At 43.7% G+C, this 24,170-nt stretch overlaps 1 protein-coding gene across 1 annotated transcript in view; it reads left to right on the top strand.

Moving 5' to 3' along the window:
* Window positions 1-23,121, top strand: part of LOC128687082 (superoxide dismutase [Cu-Zn]) — a 130,169-nt gene extending 107,048 nt beyond the window's left edge. The window contains exons 3-5 of the mRNA XM_070087101.1: window positions 12,956-13,049; window positions 13,229-13,335; window positions 22,592-23,121. Of these exons, the coding sequence (XP_069943202.1) occupies window positions 12,956-13,049; window positions 13,229-13,335; window positions 22,592-22,900 (510 nt within the window). The 3' untranslated portion in view covers window positions 22,901-23,121. The remainder of the gene's footprint in view (window positions 1-12,955; window positions 13,050-13,228; window positions 13,336-22,591) is intronic.
* Window positions 23,122-24,170: the final 1,049 nt, after the last annotated feature.

The following is a 24,170-nucleotide window of genomic DNA, read 5'->3' as shown; positions in this document are numbered from 1 at the left end:
GTCTCTGTCCACCTTATCTATTCCTCTCAGTATTTTGTATGTCGTTATCATGTTTCCCCTAACCCTCCTGTCTTCCAGTGTCGTCAGGCCGATTTCCCTTAACCTTTCTTCATAGGACATTCCCCTTAGCTCTGGAACTAGTCTTGCTGCAAACCTTTGCACTTTCTCTAATTTCTTGACGTGCTTGATCAAGTGCGGGTTCCAAACTGGTGCTGCACACTCCAGTATGGGCCTGAGATATACGGTGTACAGAGTCTTGAACGATTCCTTACTGAGGTATCGGAACGCTATTCTCAGGTTTGCCAGGCGCCCATATCCTGCAGCAATTATCTGGTTGATGTGTGCCTCAGGAGATGTGCTCGGTGTTACACTCACCACAAGTTCTTTTTCCTTGAGTGAGGTTTGCAGTCTTTGGCCACCTAACCTATACTCTGCAGTTTTCTTTGTCCTTCCCCGATCTTCATGACTTTGCATTTGACAGGGTTAAATTTGAGGATCCAGTTGCTGGACCATGCGTCAAGCCTGTCCAGGTCTCTTTGTAGTCCTGCCTGAGCTTCATCTGATTTAATTCCCCTCATTAACTTCACATCATCTGCGAACATGGCACTGCATTTGCCGTCTTCCATACCTCAGGTAGTTGCCCAATTTCAATGGATGTGTTGAAAATTGTGGTTAGTGGCACACACAGCATCTCTGCTCCCTTTCTAAGGACCCATGGAGAGATGTCTGGTCTCACCGCCTTTGAGGTATCAAGGTCACTTAGCAGCTTCTTCACCTCTTCCTCGGTTGTATGTATTGTGTCCAACACATGATGTGTACCCCACCTCTCCATCTTTCTAGAGTCCCTTCTCTCTCCTCTGTGAACACTTCTTTGAATCTCATGTTGAGTTCCTAGGACTGATCCCTGTGGAACCCCGTTCATCACAGGTGCCCACTTTGACACCTCGCCACGTACCATGACTCACTGTTGTCTTCCTGACAGGTATTCCCTGATCCATTGTAGTGCCTTCCCTGTTATTCCTTCCTGGTCCTCCAGCTTTTTGCACTAATCTCTTGTGTGGAACTGTGTCAAACGCCTTCTTACAGTCCAAGAAAATGCAATCTACCCACTCCTCTCTTTTTTACTGCTGTCACCCTGTCATAGAACTCCAGTAGGTTTCTGACTCAGGATTTCCCATCCCTGATAATCTTCTCCCTGACTTTGCATACTATACATGTCAGTGACACTGGTCTGTAGCTTAATGCTTCGTGTCTGTCACTTTTTTTAAAAAGTGGGACTACATTTGCTGTCTTCCATACCTCAGGCAGTCGCCCTGTTTTGATAGATGTGTTGAATATTGTTGTTAGGGGTACACATAGCACCTCTGCTCCCTCTCTCAGGACCCATGGAGAGGTGTTATCCCGCCCCTTCACCTTTGAGGTATCTAGCTCACTTAGCAGCCTCTGCACTTCTTCCTCGGTTGTATGTATTGTGTCCAACACATGATGGTGTATCCCACCTCTCCGTCTTTCTACGTCCCTTCTGTCTCTGTGAACACTTCTTTGAATCTCATGTTGAGTTCCTCACGTACTTCGCCGTCGTTTCTTTTTGTGATCTCTCCTCCTTCCTTCCTCAGCCTGATTACCTGGTCCATAACTGTTGTTTTCCTCCTGATGTGGCTATACAACAGCTTCAGGTCATGTTTGGCTTCTGCTGCTATGTCGTTTTCATATTGTCGCTGGGCCTCCCTTCTTACCTGTGCATATTCATTTCTGGCTCTGACTTCTGTCCTTATACTCCTTGATCCTTTGCCTTCTATACTTCTTCCATTCTCTAGCACACTTGGTTTCGGCCTCTCTACACCTTTGGGTGAACGAAGGGCTCGTCCTGGCTTTCTCGTTTATTCTGTTACACTTTGGTACAAACCTCTCATCAGCTTCCTTGCATATTGTTGTCACATATTCCATCATCTCGTTTACTGACTTCCCTGCAAGTTCTCTGTCCCACTGAACCCCATGTAAGAAATTCTTATGTCTGTTTAGTCCCCTCTGTTGTAGTTTGGCTTCATTCGTCCTACCCTTCCTGCTTCCCTCTTCACTTGTCTGATAAGATAAGATTTCGTTCGGATTTTTAACCCCAAATTGTTAGCCACCCAGGATAACCCAAGAAAGTCAGTGCGTCATCGAGGACTGTCTGTCTTATTTCCATTGGGGTTCGCAATCTTGTACCCCAGGATGCGACCCACACCAGTCAACTAACACCCAGGTACCTACTTGCTGCTAGGTGAAAAGGACAATAGGTGTAAGGAAACGCGTTGAAATGTTTCTACCCCGCTAGGAATCGAACCCGAGTTCTCTGTGTGTGAAGCGAGAGCTTTGCCAGCCAGGCTATGGCTGGCAAAGCTCAGAACCACATGATCACTGGCCCTGAAGGGTCTCTCCTATGTGATGTTCTCAATGGCTGCACTACTCAAGGTGGATACTAGGTCCAGTCTTGCTGGTTCATCCTCTCCTCTCTCTCTCTCTCTCTCTCTCTCTCTCTCTCTCTCTCTCTCTCTGGTAGTGTCCCTTACGTGTTGGTACATGAGGTTTTCCAGTACCACCTCCATCATCTTAGCCGTCCACGTTTCTGGGCCCCCGTGTGTGTGTGTGTGTGTGTGTGTGTGTGTGTGTGTGTGTGTGTGTGTGTGGTGGCCGGGGCCAGCGTCCAGCTTGCTCCTGTTTACCTCCACACTTTCAGTAACTCGAGGGCAGAGGCTGTTACAAAACCCATGTACAGAGTCCTCATATGTTTAGCTTTATTGTAGACACTGATATACCACATACAATGATGTAGCTTTGTTGTAGACACTGATATACCACATACAATGATGTAGCTTTGTTGTAGACACTGATATACCACATACAATGATGTAGCTTTGTTGTAGACACTGATATACCACATACAATGATGTAGCTTTGTTGTAGACACTGATATACCACATACAATGATGTAGCTTTGTTGTAGACACTGATATACCACATACAATGATGTAGCTTTGTTGTAGACACTGATATACCACATACAATGATGTAGCTTTGTTGTAGACACTGATATACCACATTCAATGATGTAACTTTGCTGAAGACACTGATATTCCACTGATAACCACTTTGGCACATTTTAATAAGGGTGTACTCACCTATTTGTGGTTGCAGGGGTCGAGTCACAGCTCCTGGCCCCGTGTGTGTGTGTGTGTTGTGTGTGTGTGTGTGTGTGTGTGTGTGTGTGTGTGTGTGTGTGTGTGTGTGTGTGTGTGTTGTGTTATCCATACTTATTAGTGTGCCTACTACATACATACATAGAACACTAAACTCAGATATAAACCCTGCCCTCAAACTTCTCCTTACCAACCTCAACAGAACAAACGACCAGAACACAAGACACAGATCACTTTTGATGTTTCCCGTGTCCATCTCACACTATGTAAAAACTCAATGCACATAAAAGGCCCAAAAATTTGGAATTCATTACCTATGAATATCAAAGAAACACTGTTTATCAATTCCAGGCTCTTCTTAAAAACCACTTACTCACCCAAAACTAAATACACAGTACTTAACTCTACCTACAAAGTTAACGAATCACTTTCTACCGCTTCGAAATATCATCGCACACTGTGTTACTCCCCCAGCCTCAGAACCCCATAATTAAATGCTCAAAGATCAATAAATATTGAATAACTATTTCATAACTGTATCTCATCAAACTGTTTTTAATTGCATTACCTAATAGAATAATCCATTCTCTTGAATGTACAGTAACTCATCTCTGCACTACAAATCCTTGATTTTCGATTTGATCTGATTAATAAATTGTATGACTCCATATAGTAAATTGATCATTGTTATATTATACACTATAATGCTACAAATTTGTATATAATGCTTCAAAATTGAAATGTTCAAATTTCATTGTTTAAAATACTCAATTGTACTTCAAACTGTAAATTGTTTATTGTAATTTTTACCACTGAATCTATCATAGCTTAGTTAGTCCTAAGTTAATTTTAAGCTGCCCATAATGCTCTGTATGCAAGGGGCTTTTGACATATACACCCAACTACTATAATTCCTTTTACAACTATGTATCATGTCTAAATAAACTATTATTATTATTATTATAATCATAGGATGTGGTATACCGCACTGCCCATCAGCAGTATACATGTAATTTCAACTACTTAGATATGGAAAACTTGAAGAAATTAAAAATGTATGAGGGTATACCACAAATTCATACCATACAATAGAGCGGAAAAGTAATGTGAAGGACCTGTGATCTCGCCTTCAAAGATCACAACAATGCATATATCTCATCTGCTAGGAAAATGATAGGATGGACAATGAGAACCTTCAAAACCAGGGATGCCAAGCCCATGACGATTCTCTTCAAATCTCTTGTGCTCTCTAGGCTGGAATACTGCTGTACACTAACGGCCCCTTTCAAGGCTGGCGACATTGCAGACCTGGAGAGTGTACAAAGAACTTTCACGGCACACATAAGTGCGGTAAGGCACCAAAACTACTGGGAACGGTCGAAGGTCCTTGATCTGTATTCCCTCGAATGCAGGCAAGAGAGATGCATGATAATATACACTTGGAAGGTCCTGGTGGGATTGATACCAAATCTGCACACGAAAATCACTCCATATGAAAGCAAAAGACTCGGCAGGAGATGCAACATTCCCCCGATGAAAAGCAGGGGCGCCACGAGTACACTGAGAGACAACACAGTAAGTGTCTGGGGCCCAAGACTGTTCAATTGCCTCCCAGCATACATAAAAGGGATTACCAATAGACCCCTGGCTGTCTTCAAGAAGGTACTGGACAGGCACCTAAAGTCAGTACCTGACCAACCTGGCTGTGGTTCGTACGTCAGCTTGCGTGCGGCTAGCAGTAGCAGCCTGGTTGATCAGACCCTGATCCACCATGAGGCTTGGTCTCAAACTGGGCCGCGGGGGCGTTGACCCCCGAAACCCTCCCCAGGTAAACTCCAGGTAATGTATACAAGTTGCAAACATGTATAGCGGTGATTGGTGGTGGTATAGTTTTTTGTTATTGCCTTTTTTTTCAAACACTGGTGTTGATTCCGTTCATTGCAGAAAATGACTTCTGACACCTTGGTCACAAATTTCTTCAATTCTTGTAATGGTGAGGGAAGTACAGATACTAGTTTTCTAACCTAGTGGTGGTGGTGAGCCGGTCGTTACTTCCCTTTACTAGTAACATTACTGTGGGAGACTTACCTCTGGCGACACACAAGAGGCATAAATGTCTCAGTTTTTAGTGACTCTGTGATGGTAGGTAGGTACGTACTTGTTTAGTTGCTCCGTAGTTTTATGTAGGTACTTGTTCTTTGATGGTAGGTAGGTAGGTACTACTACAGTGGCTCCATGGTGGTAGGGAGGTACGTGTTCATCTGTACTGTAGAGGATAATGCCCACTGGTAATAACTGGTAATTATGTGTAAGGATACGCCATCTAGAGGAGTGTGAAGTTCCTATGATAAACATTTAACTAATCTTCAAGGGTAACTTGTTGATTAAGATTTCTGGTCATGCACAAATCCTGCCCCCTATTTATACAGAAGTTGGTCGTGTGGAGAGTGTAACCGGTTACATTAATCATTTATACAAGATTGTGGACAAGCTCGTTACCAGAGCACAAAAAGTGAAGATAATCTCCGGCTACTCATTCATTGTTGGGTATACAATGAATAAAGAGAAGTGGATGTTCTCGTTATTACCAGTTCACTGATCATCATATTTAACACTCCAAATTTTAATATGGAGCAGAGAGATCAAGAGTTAGTGCCTCATTTTATATTTCTGGCGTCGGTGTAAAGGGCATGACAAAATTCCAGGTAATGAATGGGTGGATATAGAGGCAAAGGCTGCTGTATAGCGTTTGTTCAACACGGTAACTTTATGGGCCAAGTACGGGACTAGATAGGTGAAAGTTAAGTAACATCTTGATGGGTCCTCTATAGGGTTGGACAACACGTGGGTGTCGACCTCGGTTTCCCACAAAGAGTTAATCTGAGAACATTATATGGTTATTAAAGCGAAGACCTTCAAATAACACTGGTCAACAAACAAAATGCTTCCGAGACCAAAGTAGCAATTTCCAACTAATTTTAGGTCACTGATAATGAATATCATTGTTAAAATTGTTTGTTAGCTCTACTGTTCAATATAGACCTACGTGTCACAACATGTTCCAAAAGGCTTTTGGCAGTGTGTTTCTTACCACACTCACAATCTCACTGACCTTCATTATTGTTTCAGCAAGTTTATATTTTGTGCAAGTTTATATTTTGAGGTGAAAGGTTGGTGATTTTCTTAGCCAACAGGGCGGATACACCAAGTACTGCTGCTTTCTGTGTGAATGGGACAACCGTGCAAGAGGTTCCTACTACATCAGGACAGACTGGCCACCTCGTCAATCATTGGAGACTGGGGTGAAAAATGTTCAACAATCATCTCTCATTGAACCAAACAAAATTTTCCTTTGTAAAAACTATGGACAAATCCGGTCAGGGATTCAAGTATTTAACATCAAAATTCCCCTCACTGAGTGACGTTAAGATAAGAGAGGAAGTCGTCAATGGTCCTTAGATTCGAGAACTTCTTCAAGATGATGACTTTGAATCAGACCTTCATGGGGAGGAGAAAGCTGCTCGGGAAGCATTCAAATTAGTGGCGAAGGGATATCTCGGAAACAGCAGGGAAGGCAACTATGAAGAATTGGTGGAAAACCTCATCAAGGCTTACAAGAACAAGGGATGTAACATGTCACCTAAAATTCACTTTTTGGACTCACATTTAGACTTTTTACCAGCGAGCTGTGAGATAGTGACGAATATGGTGAAAAGTTTCACCAAGATATTTCAACCATGGAAAAATGGTACCAGGGCAAATGGGGCACAATAATACTTGCAGACTATTGCTGGACATTGGCAAGAAATGATTCTTCAGGCCACTATAAGCGTCAAGCAAAAAGACAGAGTAGGTACGGATTAGAGTTTAAAACATACTGACACATACTGTACGTTATAATAAAATAATCAAATATTACATGTCTAGCATCTTTAAACTTATAGCTAATAAGCATTTTTCAAGGTGATATTTGGATTTAGAACATGAAAATACATAAGAATTAACTAATCTCACGGACAGCTGCAGGGAATCATGTTTCTCTGCACAGTTTGCAGTAGGCTGTTAACTTTGATACCAATTTTAACTGTATATATACCTTAGGCCTATCAGGTTTAGGGACGAGTTGTATAATTACTGAGTTATCTATCCAGACCTGAGACGTTTAAAGTTTTATTTTAATGAAAAGTGTTGCTCTTAACCGGTTACCATTTTCTTTATTTACTGTTTAAAAAATAGTAATCTTGGTTGTGTTGTGTGTTTGTGTTTGTGTTGTGTTGTGTTTGTGTTTGTGTTGTGTGTGTTTGTGTTGTGTGTGTTTGTGTTGTGTTTGTGTTGTGTGTGTTTGTGTTGTGTGTGTTTGTGTTGTGTGTGTTTGTGTTGTGTGTGTTTGTGTGTTTGTGTTGTGTGTGTTTGTGTTGTGTGTTTGTGTTGTGTGTTTGTGTTGTGTTTGTGTTGTGTGTGTTTGTGTTGTGTGTGTTTGTGTTGTGTGTGTTTGTGTTGTGTTTGTGTTTGTGTTTGTGTTGTGTGTGTTTGTGTTGTGTGTTTGTGCTGTGTGTTTGTGTTGTGTTTGTGTTGTGTGTGTTTGTGTTGTGTTTGTGTTGTGTTGTGTGTTTGTGTGTGTGTTGTGTGTGTTTGTGTTTGTGTTGTGTGTGTTTGTGTTGTGTGTGTTGTGTGTGTGTTTGTGTTGTGTTTGTGTTGTGTGTGCGCGCGTGTGTGTGTGTTGTGTGTGTTGTGTGTTGTGTTTGTGTTTTGTGTGTGTGCTTGTGTACTCGCCTATTTGTGGTTGCAGGGGTCGACTCAAAGCTCCTGGCCCCGCCTCTTCACTGATTGCTACTAGGTCCTCTCCCTGCTCCATGAGCTTTATCATACCTCGTCTTAAAACTATGTATGATTCCCCCCTCCACTACGTCACTTGCTAGGCTATTCCACTGCCTGACAACTCAATGATTGAAGAAATACTTCCTAACATCCCTTTGACTCATCTGAGTCTTCAACTTCCAATTCTAACCTCTTGTTTCTGTGTCCCATCTCTGGAACATCCCGTCTTTGTCCACCTTATCTATTCCGCTCAATATTTTATATGTCGTTATCATGTCTCCCCTCGCCCTCCTGTCCTCCAGTGTCGTCAGGCCGATTTCCCTTAACCTTTCTTCGTAGGACAATCCCCTTAGCTCTGGGACTAGTCTTGTTGCAAACCTTAGCACTTTCTCTAATTTCTTGACGTGCTTGACCAGGTGTGAATTCCACACTGGTGCTGCATACTCCAGTATGCTCCTGACGTAAATGGTGTACAGAGTCTTGAACAATTCCTTACTGAGGTATCGGAACGCTATCCTTAAGTTTGCAAGACGCCCGTACGCTGCAGCAGTTACTTGACTGATGTGCACCTCAGGAGATGTGCTCGGTGTTATACTCACCCCGAGATCTCTTTCTTTGAGTGAGGTTTGTGTTTGTGCTTTGTGTGTGTTTTTGTTTTGTTTGTTTTTGTTTTGTGTGCTTGTTTTGTGTATGTGAGTGTTTGTTTTGTGTGTGCTTGTGTTTTGTGTGTGTGTTTGTGTTTTGTGTGTTTGTGTGTGTTTGTATTGTGTTTGTGTTTTGTGTGTTTGTGTTTTGTGTGTTGTGTTTGTGTGTTTTTGTGTGTCTTGTGTGTTTGTGTTTTGTGTGTTTTTTGTTAGTGTTTTGTGTGTGTGTCTTGTGTGTGCGTGTTTGTGTTGTGTTTGTTTTGTGTGTTTTTTGTTTGTGTTTTGTGTGTTTTGTGCGTGTTTGTCTTGTGTGTGCGTGTTTTGTGTTTGTGTTTGTGTTTGTCTTGTGTGCGTGTTTTTTTTGTGTTTGTGTTTTGTGTGTATTTGTGTTTTGTCTGCGGTTGTGTTTTGTTTGTGTTTTGTGTGTGTTTTGTGTGTTTGTGTTTTGTGTGTTTTTTTTTGTTTGTTTTGTGTGTGTTTTGTGTTTTTTGTGTTTTTTGTTTTTTGTGTGTTTTTTGTGTGTTTTTTGTGTGTTTTTTGTGTGTTTTTTGTGTGTTTTTTGTGTGTTTTTTGTGTTTTTTGTGTGTTTTTTGTGTGTGTTTTGTGTGTGTGTTTTTTGTGTGTGTGTTTTTTGTGTGTGTTTTTTGTGTGTGTGTTTTTTGTGTGTGTGTTTTTTGTGTGTTTTGTGTGTGTGTTTTTGTGTGTTTTTGTGTGTTTTGTGTGTGTTTTGTGTGTGTGTTTTGTGTGTGTGTGTTTTGTGTGTGTTTTGTGTGTGTGTTTTGTGTGTGTGTGTTTTGTGTGTGTTTTGTGTGTGTGTTTTGTGTGTGTGTTTTGTTTGTTTTGCATACTGGGACAATATATGATTTTATTTAATGTATACAGCACTTTACTCACTATCCGTCCCGGTGCTCTGCAAATTCCGCACTGCGTCCCCCTCCCCCGACGTCATACATGGTCTCCCTGAAGACCTTCCTCCTGACAACATGACTGTCAGAAATTAAGAAAGCGCAACAGCTATTGTTAAGGGTCCTTGAGTGCACAGCGCATTCAGTAGGAACAGCCAACTGAGACTTTGCATCCGCTGTTGCAGAGGGGAGGGGGAAGGTTAGCTAGGAACTTTCATTATTCACATCACTGTTGACTGTAGCTCACCGGAACATAACATAGTCACTCGCTCCATCACTCACGCTCATTCACACGCACTCTCTCACTCATTGAAACGCACTCTAACTCAGACACGTGAGTGAGCATTCATGCCAGTTCACAGTCACGTGCTCAAGAGGTGCTCACACATACCAAACACATCCACACTCACACATGTTGCGCCCACTTGTTCGATTTTTTGGCCTGTAAATATTATCTTATTTTTTTCAAGTATTTCTTTACCTGACCAGCCGGGCTGTGGTTCGTACGTCGGTTTGCGTGCGACCTACAGTAACAGCCTGGTTGATCAGGCCCTGGTCCACCACGAGGCCTGGTCTCAGACCGGGCCGCGGGGGCGTTGACCCCTGAAACCCTCTCCAGGTATCATCTAGACTTGAATACCTACATAGTGCGGGTGTTCACAGTGTAACTACCAAGAACTGGATACCAACACTGTGAGTGTTCTCATAATGACTGTTATACAGAACTAGGTAATTACGTTCAGAGAGAGAGACACAACAATGGTGAATGTGTGTCAGTAAATTACGAAAATTATTGGATGTGTTGGCCATTACCATGAGAATATTCATCCTGATTTGTCACACAAATGCTAATTATACATGCAACTATAATTAAGTAATTTTCTTCAGGTTTAGAACGAGTTTGTTTGCAATGTTTTGTATAAGAATGAGTTTTCTTAGAAAATATAATACAATGTTTTGCTTTAATTCAGTAACCAACCTGTAATTATACAACTTATAAAACTATCAGATGTAACTTTCGTTTTCTAAGATATCAACCTTGTTAATATTTTCCTCAGTACGTGTATACTACTAGTCATCTTAATGAACACTTAAGATTTAATGCCTTTTTTTGACATGTCTTCTGTACATTGTTTACCTGTAGTTCTTGTAGTCTACGAGACTGATTAGTGATCTTTGGCTTCCACTCCTGATGTAGCTTCTAACAGTGAATATTCTTTCTCGTAATGTGGATCTCATTCACGTACATAATGATCACTGAAGCAGAAAAACCAGTTACAACAACTTATGCACTTTCCATGGGTTGCACTTCTTTTTGAACACCCGGCTATTATGACTCACCAAATCGTAATAACACGATTGAAAACAAGCCACGGTACGGGTGGGGCTAGAACCCATGGCGAGTGAATTGTAAAACCCCAGGTATATTTATAAACAACAGGAACCTCCCTATGGTATATAAATATACTTAGTTGGATGAATCTTACTGTAGACAGGTGGCCCAGTAGCTTACGCACTGGCCTGGAGTTTTACCACTCACTTGCCATGAGTTCTAACCCCACCCATACCGTGGTTTGTTTACCCTGCTATTACATAAAATAGCAACTACCCTATTATGTATGTTATTTCGAAGCCAAGTGTTTATATTTCCAGTACCTCTACCCATTATGTGCCTCTAATGTTTTGAGTACCACCCACAGGATGAGTGTCGGGTGCATAATAAAAATGTTAAACTAAAACGTACTACGACAGGCAGTCCACAACACGGACCTCCCTATTCCTCACCAGGTCTTTGTGGACCCACTGGAATTGTCTCATTCATCTTATACTCGAGGATGCCACCTACAAGCAATATTTTGGAATAGTCATGGATTCTTCCAGGAGTGCCGTACCGGCAAAAATTTTACATGAAGGTCTTGGAGGCCGAGAGTTTCAGGTTGATCATTCCTAGTGGCATGACTTAATTTATTAATCTCTTGAAGATATCTAATATCCTATGGGCCTCTTCATGAAGCTGTCGCCACAAGAGACCACAACTTCTGCATCTTAAATTATCATTATGGTATCAGAGGTCATATTCTTGCTTACATAGTCCCACCTTAACAGCAAACACCAATATGTTTCCATCAACGATGCAACTTCATCAACTCTATTAACATTGAGGCATCTCGGGGCAATGTTCTTCGTCCTTTTCTAGAAACTCTGCATCAATGACCTTCTTAGTGCATCTCGGGTACTTAAATTCGTTCTGTTTGCAGATGGCAAAACTTTTGTCATCTCTCATTCAGATCTGGTTTTCCCTCAGTAACACTTAATGAGCTCACAAATATATTTACTTGGATGACTACATATAGATTCACTCTTAATATTGATAAAACTTTCTACATGATGTTTGGTAACAGAGTTATAAATGTACAGGGCGTCGACAAAAACACTCCCTGATTTCAAACAGGTTTAACATGTACCTTTATTGTAATAATCTTTCATAGTTAGTAGCTTCAGATGCAGGATTTCATTCAGTTTCATGTGGTATAGTGTAGCCCCTCTGGTTGCTCGGCAAACATCGATGTGAAAGTCCAGTTCGGTCCAGACGCTCTGCAGCATATCTGGTGTTATCATGTGAGCTGCTTCAGTGATCGAAATTTTCAGCTCCAGGGTTGCAGGTGGTGGTGGTACGTAAACTGTGCTCTTCACGTACCACCACCACCTGCAACTCTGGAGGAGCTGAAAATTTCGATCACTGAAGCAGTTCTCTTGATAACACCAGATATGCTGCAGAGCGTCTGGACCGAACTGGACTATCACATCGATGTTTGCCGAGCAACCAGAGGGGCGCACATTGAGTGCCTTTAATGCTACCCTATACCACATGAAACTGAATGAAATCCTACATCTGAAGCTACTAACTGTGAAAGATTATTACAATAAAGTTACATGTTATACCTGTTTGAAATCAGGGGTGTTTTTATGGACACCCTGTACAACTCTGTATAATGATATGCGAGTCACTCATAAGACAAAATAAGGGCAAATTCTTAGGTCTGAATCTTAACAGCAATTTAAAAATCCTTCACTCGTATCCAGTACACAACCAGGGTTTCCAAAACAGCAGGCATCCTCTCTAAGATGCGTTAATATATACTTTAAAGAGCTTTACTTACTCTGTACTAATCTCTAATTTGCTCTTAGCTCACCTATGGTATTTGTTTCTGGGGATCCACTACAGTTAATTACCTAAAGCTAGAAGTAGATAAAAAAAGATATGCCGTACGACATTGACATCGCTCTCTGGAGCGAAGCGTTTCCTAATAAATAATATTGTTGTGGTGTCTTATTTATACTTTATCGGCAAACAAATACCAAGTTCCAGTTACTCAGTGATTTTTTATTGTCTGTTGTCATCATGCAGGGTCCTGATGCCGTGGTGGATCTAGTGCCTGGCAGTAACCAGGTTAGCGGCAGACTGGAACTCTACAGCAACTATGGAGAAATCACCATCGTCGGTAAGATCACTATTAAGCCACTACCACTTCAATCACGAAATCGTAATGACACGGGCGGTAGCAGTAATGCTTTGATTGCAAAAAAAATGCATATACAAAGATTTAGAAATTACTGTACTTCACTTATAAATAGTAAACTTTAACTGTTTTTCACGTGGTCTTCTGCTTGCTTACTGTAGGCGCAGTGAGTGGCCTGACGGAGGGACTACACGGCTTCCACGTCCACGAGAAGGGTGACCTCGGTGACGGCTGTAAGGCTGCTGGAGGTCACTTTAACCCATTTAATGCAAGTGTTCTGTATGTGTTGTACTGACGGCCGTTCCGTGGTCTTGGAAGTGTTCCGTTTTATGGTGAAATGATCACTGTTCATGACACTTGTTCAGTAACCTCTTGGTGCAATGACTTTATTTCCTTTTTTTTTTTTTTGTCTCTGGCGAGTGTCAGTATTTCTTACCTGACGATAAAATTGTAATAATCTGATAGACTATCGTACACCTTGTTTTAACTCATCTCACAAAGTACCCACATTTCTCCCACAAGTCTTGAATGTATTTAATCCTTACACAAAAGTTGTACATACATACTCATTACCACTCTCATGACAGTGAGTAAATTGGATAGTTGGTATCAGAACCTTCGTGTTAAAATTCTTAATTATCTTAGTATTCACTTTAGTGGGAAGCGACGGTAGTTCACGGCGAGTTAGACAAGCAAAAAAATCTTTATTCCTTTCTGCAGTATTACAAAATGTAGTTTACATATAATAAAATATTGTGAAGCACTAAATAAACCCACTAGGGTCAGTAGCTATTAAGTTTATATAGGCACAGGTACACTGAAGTACAATAATCATACACATTGTGAATTACCTAGGATAGCCTAAAAAAAAAAAGCCAGACAAAGTAATTTATTTCCATCGGGATCCTTGTTACTGTGAAAATTTGTCTGGACTGCCTCCAAGCGAGTCGCCTACCCTGGCAAGCTCTGTTGACACCGAGCTCTGAGGTCAGTACCTCAGCCTCACAAGTAGGACAGATTTTCACAAATGATTGATGTTGCAAGAAACTCGCCTGCATGCACATATAAAGGACTAACTTACTTGGTGTTGCAGCATATATCCTGATCTTCAACCTCCCTAAGCTTAGCCCCTTTGGACTTCCCCTCAGAAACCACGTGCAACCGGGTGCCTTAATTCCTGCAATATTCAATCGATATTAGTGATCTGCCTGCACCTCAGAAATTCCTATATCCCCTAGTATAACTATGCAGGAATGGACACTAGCTTCTAAGTAGACAAGAGACGCTGGTACGTACTGGGCATGCACTGCCAGCTGCACAAACGCCTACAGTTCAACTCACAGCTTTCCCCAGAGACTGGCCAGAATCCTACGAAAGAGTGGAGGTCTTGTCTTACTGAATGGGCCTGATGGATGAGGTCATCTACGGTACATCGAGGTGCCTCTACCAGATTTCCCCAGGTCTCAAATGTGAAGACATGTGGGGGCGCCGTATGCTGATCACGGCACGTGTTGTCCAGTTGGTGTCTGTCTAAAGAACGAGCTGGTCTCTTCCAGACCCACGCCTCGTCATTCAAACTAGGGCTGCCAGTTCTCCCTAGCTAACTGAACCTAGTGTTTGCCTACATTATCGGCCTATTACTACCTATGTGAAGATCTTAGGTCTACATTATTATTATCTACAGTTGCCTTAATAATCCTAATATTAGTGTACTAACAGCAAAACTACCTACTTCTTCCCTGAAGGGTAAATCTATAAATTAAAAGGTACCTGCCATCCACGCCAAACCGGGAGAGAATGTGTTTTTGTTTTGGGCTGGGTGTAAGGGCCACCCAGCTCAGCCATTCCATAGCAGCCATGCTGGGATCCCTATGTACGCCGTATCTGTCCTGTGGAACTTTAGGGACCAAATAAATTTCCACATCCTCCCGCCGGCGAAGGTAGGTACTAAGTCTAGATCAAGTCTGCCTCCCGCAGGCTCTCCCAGTGGGCCCAGGACTTGAGCGCCATTCGACGGGTTGTCCGGCCGCTCAGTTCGGTCGGCCTCTGGTCTAACCTCTCGTGTCCTGGTCTCACCGTGTGGACCTCGAGAGGCAAAAGCCTGTTGATGTGTCTTATAGTCTCGACACCATTCATTCTCACCTTCACCCTTCTCAACCGCCCAGCCTTGTCTGGGTGGGTCGACACCACCAGGCCAAGAGGCCAGTATGCCCTGGGCTCCTCGGATTCTACTAGCACCAGGTCCCCTTCACTTAGCATCATCTTATTTGCCTCGGGGTCTGCACCATAGAAATGTTCCCGCAGGGCTGTCAAGTAATCCCTGCACCACACCTGGTTCCATTTGTCCAGGATGTTCACCAGTCTTTTGTGACTCCTGTGCAGTTCTTCATTGATGGGGGGACCATCTGGACCATAATAATCCAGCTCCTTGGAAGACTGACTCAAAATTGCAGGGAAGGGCTCAATCCTCCTTCCAAACAGCATGTGATTGGGGGTGAGAGCTTCCTGCTCATCAATACCATTTTGCACGTAGGTCAGAGGCCTGTTATTGACTCTTGCCTCTATCTCAGGTAACACTGTCCTCAGTTCATCCAAGCTCTCACTCCTGCCATGCAAGACCTTCCGAATGCACCTTTTAATGGTGCCCACCATGCATTCATAGAATCCCCCTTGCCAAGGCGCTCTGGGAACAATGAACCTCCACTCGCACTCTATTCTCTTCAGATATTCTTATACTTCTCCGTTGTCCCTAAGATTCCTGAAAACTTTATCGGCCGCTCTGAAGCTCGTGCCATTGTCCGAGATAATCAATCGCAGGCACGAGAATCTGGCTGTAAACCTCCTGAACAACTTCACGAAAGTCTCTGTCGACATATCTTCCACCAACTCAAAATGCACGGCTCAAGTAGTGGCACAAGTAAACAGGCAGACATATACTTTCTGAGGGCCCACCCTATCGTTTCCTGGGTTCTTCAACGTGATAGCCCCAATATAGTCTATTCCCACAGTCTCAAAGGGCCTGTCACTATGTACCCACTCCTGAGGCAGCAGTGGTGGACCTGGGTATGGCAGGGTCCTCCCATCGTACGGCCGGCAGACCGTGCAACTCTTTAGCACCTTTTTGACAACAGCTCGGCCCTTCAGTACCCAGTAATTCTGATGTAGGCAGGTGAGGGTATCTCTGAACTCCCCATGTAAGGTCCTCCGATGGGCATCTTGTATCAATAGCTCTGATGCCCATCCCTCCTTTCCCAGTAACACGGGATGTTTGGCCCCATAGCTGAGCTCAGAGTTTTGTATTCTTCCCCTGCATCTTATTAGCCCAGCATGATCTAGGAACAATCCCAACGAGTGGACCAATTTACTGTTCCCTGAGTCATCGTTGGACACACATCCTGACGCCATAACCTGCTGCCCTGTCGCCAGTAATTCCAGCACTCCTGGAAACCTCTCCCTTTGGTACTGCCTTATCCAATATTCTCTGGGACCCACGAGAGACAACTGTCGACCTTGGCTTACCTTGTCATGCAGCTTCCTCACAAATCGAAATACCATTTCCGTGACTCCTATAAGTTTCCTCCAAGAGGAGTAGTGTCTGGGGTCAAATAATTCAGTGTCGGGTTCCCCCACAAAGTGTATTATGCTGCTGGTTGTCTCCCCGAATTTCTGCTCCGGCCAGCAATCCTTTGCCGGCAACCAGTCTGGGCCTTTGAACCAAATCTCGCTTTTACTCAGCTTTTTGTGTGTTACCCCTCGGCTTATCAGGTCGGCTGGGTTTTGATCTGTAGGCACGTACAGAATTGTTGATGTTGACTGTAGCTCCCATATCTCCTTGACCCGATTCCTGACATAGGGGAGCTTAGACCTGTCGTTCTGGACCCACTGTAAGGCCACCTCCGAGTCTGTCCATATATAGGTGTGTGTCACCCTCAGGTTACTCAACACCTCCTCTAAGTACTTACCCAGTCTTGCAACATCGCCGTGAGCTCTAGCTTTGGGATCGAGCAATCCTTCAGGGGTGTCATCCGTGCACAACTGGTGGCCAGACTGACCTGGTCCCTGGCCACCAAATACGCTACTGCCCCATAGGCCCTGGAGGAGGCATCACAGAAGACATGCAAGTCATAGTCCCGCCCTGTGCACCCGATGGACCTGGGGAATGTGAACTTGTGCAATTCTGCTAGATCTCTGCTAACCAGATCCCACTCCTGGCAGACTGTTTCTGGCAGTGGGTCGTCCCAACCTAGGTTCAGCTCCCAGGTCTGTTGCACTAACATCCTCCCTCGAATGGTGATGGGTGTCAACAAACCCAAAGGATCGAAGGCAGTGTGCACTTTACTCAGCAAGGACCTCCTGGTCAGCTTCCCTTCCCCATCACATTTCCTCTTTAGCCTAAGTCTGTCTTCCTCGATTTCCCACTCCAGTCCCAACACTGACATTACCTCAGGTACTGAGTAGCCAGCATAGTCATGTTCCACCGTACCTCGCAGCGTTGGATTGTTTGTCACCCATTCTCTCAATGGCATGTTAGCCGAGAGCATCTCCTGATTTGACTCTCGGTAAATGTCCACCAACAGCCTTTCATCTGAGGTGGTACCTTTCATGTTGTCTACATAAAATAGGGTCTTCAGTAATTCTTTAAGCAGGCTGTTACAGTTCGCAAGGTGGTAGTCTATGGTGGCCTGTAATAGGAATGGTGAACTAGTGGTGCCAAACAACACCGCCCTGAATCTGTAGATATCATACCCTTGCTCGGGCACCTCCCTGTTAGCCAACCACAAGAACCTCATGTAGTCCCTGTCTTGTGGCTGCAACCCAATACGTAGGAAGGCCTTGCTAATATCTGCCACATAGGCATACTGTTCTGTCCTGAATCTCAACAATACATCTGCTAATTTCTGTGTCAGGGAGGGCCCTGTGAGCAGGCAGTCGTTCAACAATGGCTCTCGGGGACTCGCCTGTGAGCTGCAGTTGAAGACCACTCTGATGGGAGTGGTTACTGACTCCTTGGTGAATGCCATGTGTGGAAGATAATGGGTGTTTTCCCCAGGGCTGGCATTGGGCACTTTCTCAATGAACCCAAGGGCCAACTGTTCCTTAATAATATCATATTTCCCCACCAGACCCTTCTTGGTCAGGCTGTTCACCAATGAATTCAACTGACCGGTGCCTTCTTGAAATTAGTGGGCAGCGTTGGGTGTACCAGTTTCCATGGGAGTTGCACCCAGTACTGTCCGTCCCTGAACTGCACATGGTTCAAGTAATCTCGATACGTCTCTTTGTGTTCAGGGGGTGGCTGGTCACCCTTAATCCCTACTACATCCAGGTCCCATAGTTTATGGACTGGCTCATCATCAGATATGCCAACTTGCGTCTCTGACAGGTCTTTGTGCACCCCAATCCGCATCACCAGTACAGCCTCAGTCGCTGTAATACCAGAGCCCTCCTTTCCCAGGGTCGCAGAGAAGTGAACTGGTACCCTGCCTCCTATGATGTACCCCGCTAGAGTCCTGTACAGGCCAACACCCTCCTTGATAACTCTTCTCATGGACACGAACTTGTCTATGTAATCTCCTCCTACCAAGATTCCTACATTACTAACGTTGTCTGTAGCGATGTCTGGTTCCGCTAGCTTCACACCCAACTCCCTCAAACGTTTGACTGCAGTGGCCAGTCCCTTAGTGGTAATGATATTGGGCAGCCTCTTCACTATCAAGGCTGAAATTTCCCGTCGATGCCCGGCTAACCTGACCGTCACATTGACTACTGAATAAGACCTGCATGGAACTTCCCCACCAAAACCTTCCACTTTCATGTCAACTTTACCACCCGTCTTCAGCTTCAACCTAGTTGCTAGACTCTGTTATAAAGGATCTCTGTGCCCCACTGTCGAAGAACAAACGGGTCGTTTCAGACTTCTTCCCATTCATAACCACCGCCATTATGGTGGGCATGGCCAGCGAACCTTGAAACTGCTCACCAGAACAAATTCCCGGTGCCGCCCTCACCACACTCGTCACTACTTCAGACTCGTCCTTGCTGTCTGCCCTTTTTTGCGGTTTGCTTTCCTTAGCTTGTGCTGATCTGGTGTCAATAGGATACAGTGCACTGTGGTGCTTACCTTTCCGGCAGCCCCGACACTCACTGAGTTGGGCGCTACAGTCCCTGGCAAAATGTTCTCCACAACACTTGAAACAAAGTCTCAACTCCCTTAGTCATTAAATCCTTTTGTGATAGGTGGTGAAGCTCAAGCACCCTGAACTAGCGTGTTCTCCTTCACGAAACAAGCACTCTCTCATACTGGCCGTTTTAGTGGCTTCTCCTTTGGCCCTGTGGGTGGAGGACTCTCCCTGGGCATAATACGTGCCGACCCTAGTAGGTGGTGGTTTAGGTCTCTCTCTCTCTAATGTCTGGGGAAGTTGACCGACTTCTCCTTGGTAGGTAATTTCTCCCCCTGAACTACGCTCAGGTGAGATATGAGATCCCCCAACCCTTCAATAATCTGTTGTATCATCAACCTATTCGTCCGATATTTTAAGTGTAATTCATGCACTGTAGTGCTAGCCAGATTCCTCTGAATCACCTGGCTAAGGACCCATTCTGAATCATCCTCATCATGCAAATCTCTGAAACTATTTGTCAAGCTCATAATTTCAATACGGAACTAGGCTTTGACGGTCATGTCGGCAAGCCTCTAGATCCAACAACCGATAAAGTATGGCCACCGTTATCTCTTCAGTGTTGCCAAACATGTCTTCTAATTGGTCTTTGGCATGTTGGTAATTAGTGTCAGTAATTTGGTAGTGCCGGACCAAGTCTAAGGCTTTACCCTTGAGCTGTGACCGCAAATACTGCAATTTGACGGCATCTGACAAATCGTTCCTGTCATCTATCTGGGCTTTAAACTGATCCCAGAAAGCAATGTACTCAGGGTTCTGTCAAATGTCGGTAAATTCAACTGGGGCAACCTGGGCAACATATTGACAGGTGTGTGACTGTTTGGGGTACCTGCGGTGTTCGACACCACCCTTGGAATACTAGCCTTTAATGTACTTATCTTTGTACGTATTCATCTCCTGTTGACAATCTACATCATCCTTAGTGAATTCGCCCAGAGCCTGCTGAAGACTATCATGGGATTCATCATCCTCAATAGCCTGTAGCTCATATGCTGAGAATGCTTGTTCATAGGCTTCCCATTTTTCCCCCAAACGCTTCAAGCAGTCTTGCAAAACATCGCAGTCTACGTTACTGCGTTGGCAAGTAGCCTTGCACCTTTTATGCGTTCTGTTCAGATGCCCTTTGTATGCCGCCACTGATCGTTTTAATTTTGCTAACACTGAACCAGACTCTCCTGAACTCCCATCTGCCATTGTCGAGGTTTAATGAGGAGTGACACTAATTGTACTTTACCCAGTCCACCCCACAGCACCTCACGGTGTTAGGTAAGATTGAACGAGTCTCAAGGCTCCTCAACAAGTTTAACGATTCCCTTTGTTATATTGACTCTACTCTGACTTAAAATGTACACTATTAGCTCTCAAATTCCAATCAAAATGTGTATCGATGTGAAAGCTTAACCTAGCAATTTCCTGTACAATGCCAGCAAATAACTACAGGACTTAACCTAGTCTCAGGTACAATTCACAAATCCCACATTAAAATGAATCAAAGGCAGTGAAAAATTACACAATAAAAATGCAGTATACAAATTAAAATCACTTGGTTAGCCCAAATAAATTCAACAATTCAACTGGTGAAACTAAATGAATAATGTATGTAAACAGCTTGGGCTCAGCTTACTCAGTCTAGCGTGGATGGTTGGATAAGGTAAATCCTAACCTAACTAGTGTGCTATAGCTTAATTAAACCTGGCTTTAGAACTCCCTATAAACAATAACTAGGTTAAATCTGTCATAGCTACTATAACTGTTGTAAATATTGCACAAGCCTAGCCTAACTGTGGCTACCTTGCAAATCCACTAAGTAATTAACACACAAGTCTCCTACTCTGGATTACTTGTAATCACTGTAAATAATTAAATTCACAAGCTTCTCTAGCCTACCTGGCCTGCCTGTAAATTACTGCAAATAACTTGTGTATAGTCAGCTTGGCCTAGCCTCTGTGTAACTCTGGGCCTAGGTGTGCTAACTTACCTAACTTTGTTAAACTGGTTCCTAACTGTGGCCTAGCTATGTTAATTTTAACCTAGCTATTCCACATCACAGTTTCGAAGGACCACTTTGTGAAAATTTGTCTGGACTGCCTCCAAGTGAGTCGCCTACCCTGGCAAGCTCTGTTGACACCGAGCTCTGAGGTCGGTACCTCAGCCTCACAAGTGGCTTATAGGACAGATTTTCACAAATGATTGATGTTGCAAGAAACTCTCCTGCATGCACATATAAAGGACTAACTTACTTGGTGTTGCAGCATATATCCTGATCTTCAACCTCCCTAAGCTTAGCCCCTTTGGACTTCCCCTCAGAAACCACGTGCAACCGGGAGCCTTAATTCCTGCAATATTCAATCGATATTAGTGATCTGCCTGCACCTCAGAAATTCCTATATCCAAGAGGGTGTGTATCCCCTAGTATAACTATGCAGGAACGGACACTAGCTTCTAAGTAGACAAGAGACGCTGGTACGTACTGGGCATGCACTACCAGCTGCACAAAGGCCTACAGTTCAACTCACAGCTTTCCCCAGAGACTGGCCAGAATCCTACGAAAGAGTGGAGGTCTTGTCTTACTGTATGGGCCTGACAGAGGTCATCTACGGTACATCGAGGTGCCTCTACCAGATTTCCCCAGGTCTCAAATGTGAAGACACGTGGGGGGCGCCGTCTGCTGATCACGGCACGTGTTGTCCAGTTGGTGTCTGTCTAAAGAAGAACGAGCTGGTCTCTTCCAGACCCGCGCCTCGTCATTCAAACTACGGCTGCCACTTCTCCCTAGCTAACTTAACCTAGTGTTTGCCTACATTATCGGCCTATTACTACTTATGTTAAGGTCTTAGGTCTACATTACTATTATCTACAGTTGCCTTAATAATCTTAATATTAGTGTACTAACAGTAAAACTACCTACTTCTTCTCTGAAGGGTAAATCTATAAATTAAAAGGTACCTGCCATCCACGCCAAACCGGGAGAGAATGTGTTTTTGTTTTTGGCTGGGTGTAAGGGCCACCCAGCTCAGCCATTCCATAGCGGCCATGCTGGGACCCCTTTGTACGCCGTATCTGCCCTGTGGAACTTTAGGGACAAAATAAATTTCCACAGTTACTATACAAAAGTTATTACTAGTAGATTATTTTCAGGAGTGGAAATAGCCCTTTTGTTAAGTACTTGTTTACATTTGGGTGGAGCTCAGGGCCTGCCATAAGTAGTCCTTCTCTAGATAACTACAAAGATGCGGGCTTAATTACATGCCTACTTTGAAATTCATGACTTGCAGAAACTTTCCAGTTGTCAATATCTGATGGTTCAGTATTTCGCTAATGCCTTGATGGTTCATCTTTCCACAGAAGAACCATGGGGCCCCCTATGACTTAGAACGCCACGCTGGAGATCTTGGCAACGTGGAGGCAGACTACCAAGGAGTCGCTTACATAAACATCGTAGACAAGCAGATCTCACTGGACTCCACCTCACCAGCATACATTGGCGGCCTAGCCATCGTTGTCCATGCCGGTGTTGATGACCTGGGCCGCGGTGGCAACCCAGAGTCTCTGAAGACTGGCAATGCTGGTCAGCGCTCCGGCTGCGGCATCATCCAGGTGGTAAGGAAATATCCACAGATGTTTCGCTACCAGAACGTATACAACTACAACTGAGAGTCGATACACATAGTGACAAACAATAATTGTTGCAAAATTATTATGAATTTATTCCAGAAGTTTTAGCTGTTTTTCCTAGTCTTGCAAGGAAAATATGTTATGATGAAATGTATGTATGTAGGCAGTGCAGATTGGTAACTAAACTTTGACAATGAAGCGTCCACAACTAGAAAGTAAACATCTCGACTGTTACTTTTTAAGTAAAGTATTTTCCAACACTGAGCAACTTTTATTCACCTATTTGTGTATTTAAGATACTTAAATATTAGGAGTCTTCTCAAAGGTTCCCTGGTGCTGGTGAGGGGTTCTTGATCCTTGTTCTTTATTTCCTTGGATAAAATCTGATGGCCCCTTATTTCCCAGGCGCTATGTGGTCCCTGTGGGTTTAGCGCTTCCCCCAGTAATAATTATAATCAGTTTAATAATGTAGTTTGCTGCTGAGGAAGATACGTTACTGCGGTATTTTTAACAACTACTTAGTGACGTGGATCTTGTTCCCTTTGAGAGGTGCCTGGATCCTAGTGAGAGGCTCATGATCCAAGGAACTGAACCTATCCTCTCCTCCCTTGGATCAGACATTAAAGTCTTCCATTCCCAGGCGTAAATGGAAAATACATTCTCATTTCTGCTTAATGCCTCAAATGATGTAGTGGAAGTTTTAGCAGTAAAGGTCGAGAACCAAAACCTAGTCATTGTGGTAGTCTACAAGCCTCCGGATGCAACATCCCAGCAATTCCAGGAACAGCTGTTAAAATTTGACCACTGTCTGGAAAATCTTCCAGCTCCTGCACCCAATATCTTGCTCCTGGGGGATCTTGTTCCCTTTGAGAGGTGCCTGGATCCTAGTAAGAGGCTCATGATCCAAGGAACTGAACCTATCCTCTCCTCCCTTGGATCAGACATTAAAGTCTTCCATTCCCAGGCATAAATGGAAAATACATTCTCATTTCTGCTTAATGCCTCAAATGATGTAGTGGAAGTTTTAGCAGTAAAGGTCGAGAACCAAAACCTAGTCATTGTGGTAGTCTACAAGCCTCCGGATGCAACATCCCAGCAATTCCAGGAACAGCTGTTAAAAATTGACCACTGTCTGGAAAATCTTCCAGCTCCTGCACCCAATATCTTGCTCCTGGGGGATTTCAACTTAAGGCACCTAAAATGGAGGAATATAGCAAATAATATTGTTGCAGTAATAACACCAGGAGGCAGCTCTGATGAAAACTCACACTCACACGAGCTTTTAAATCTCTGCACAAAATTCAATTTA

Source organism: Cherax quadricarinatus, chromosome 2 (genome assembly GCF_038502225.1).
Source record: "Cherax quadricarinatus isolate ZL_2023a chromosome 2, ASM3850222v1, whole genome shotgun sequence".
In the NCBI taxonomy this organism is placed as follows: Eukaryota; Metazoa; Arthropoda; class Malacostraca; order Decapoda; family Parastacidae; genus Cherax; species Cherax quadricarinatus.
The sequence above is the reverse complement of the archived record's forward strand: the minus strand, read 5'-3'. Positions and strand labels throughout refer to the sequence as shown.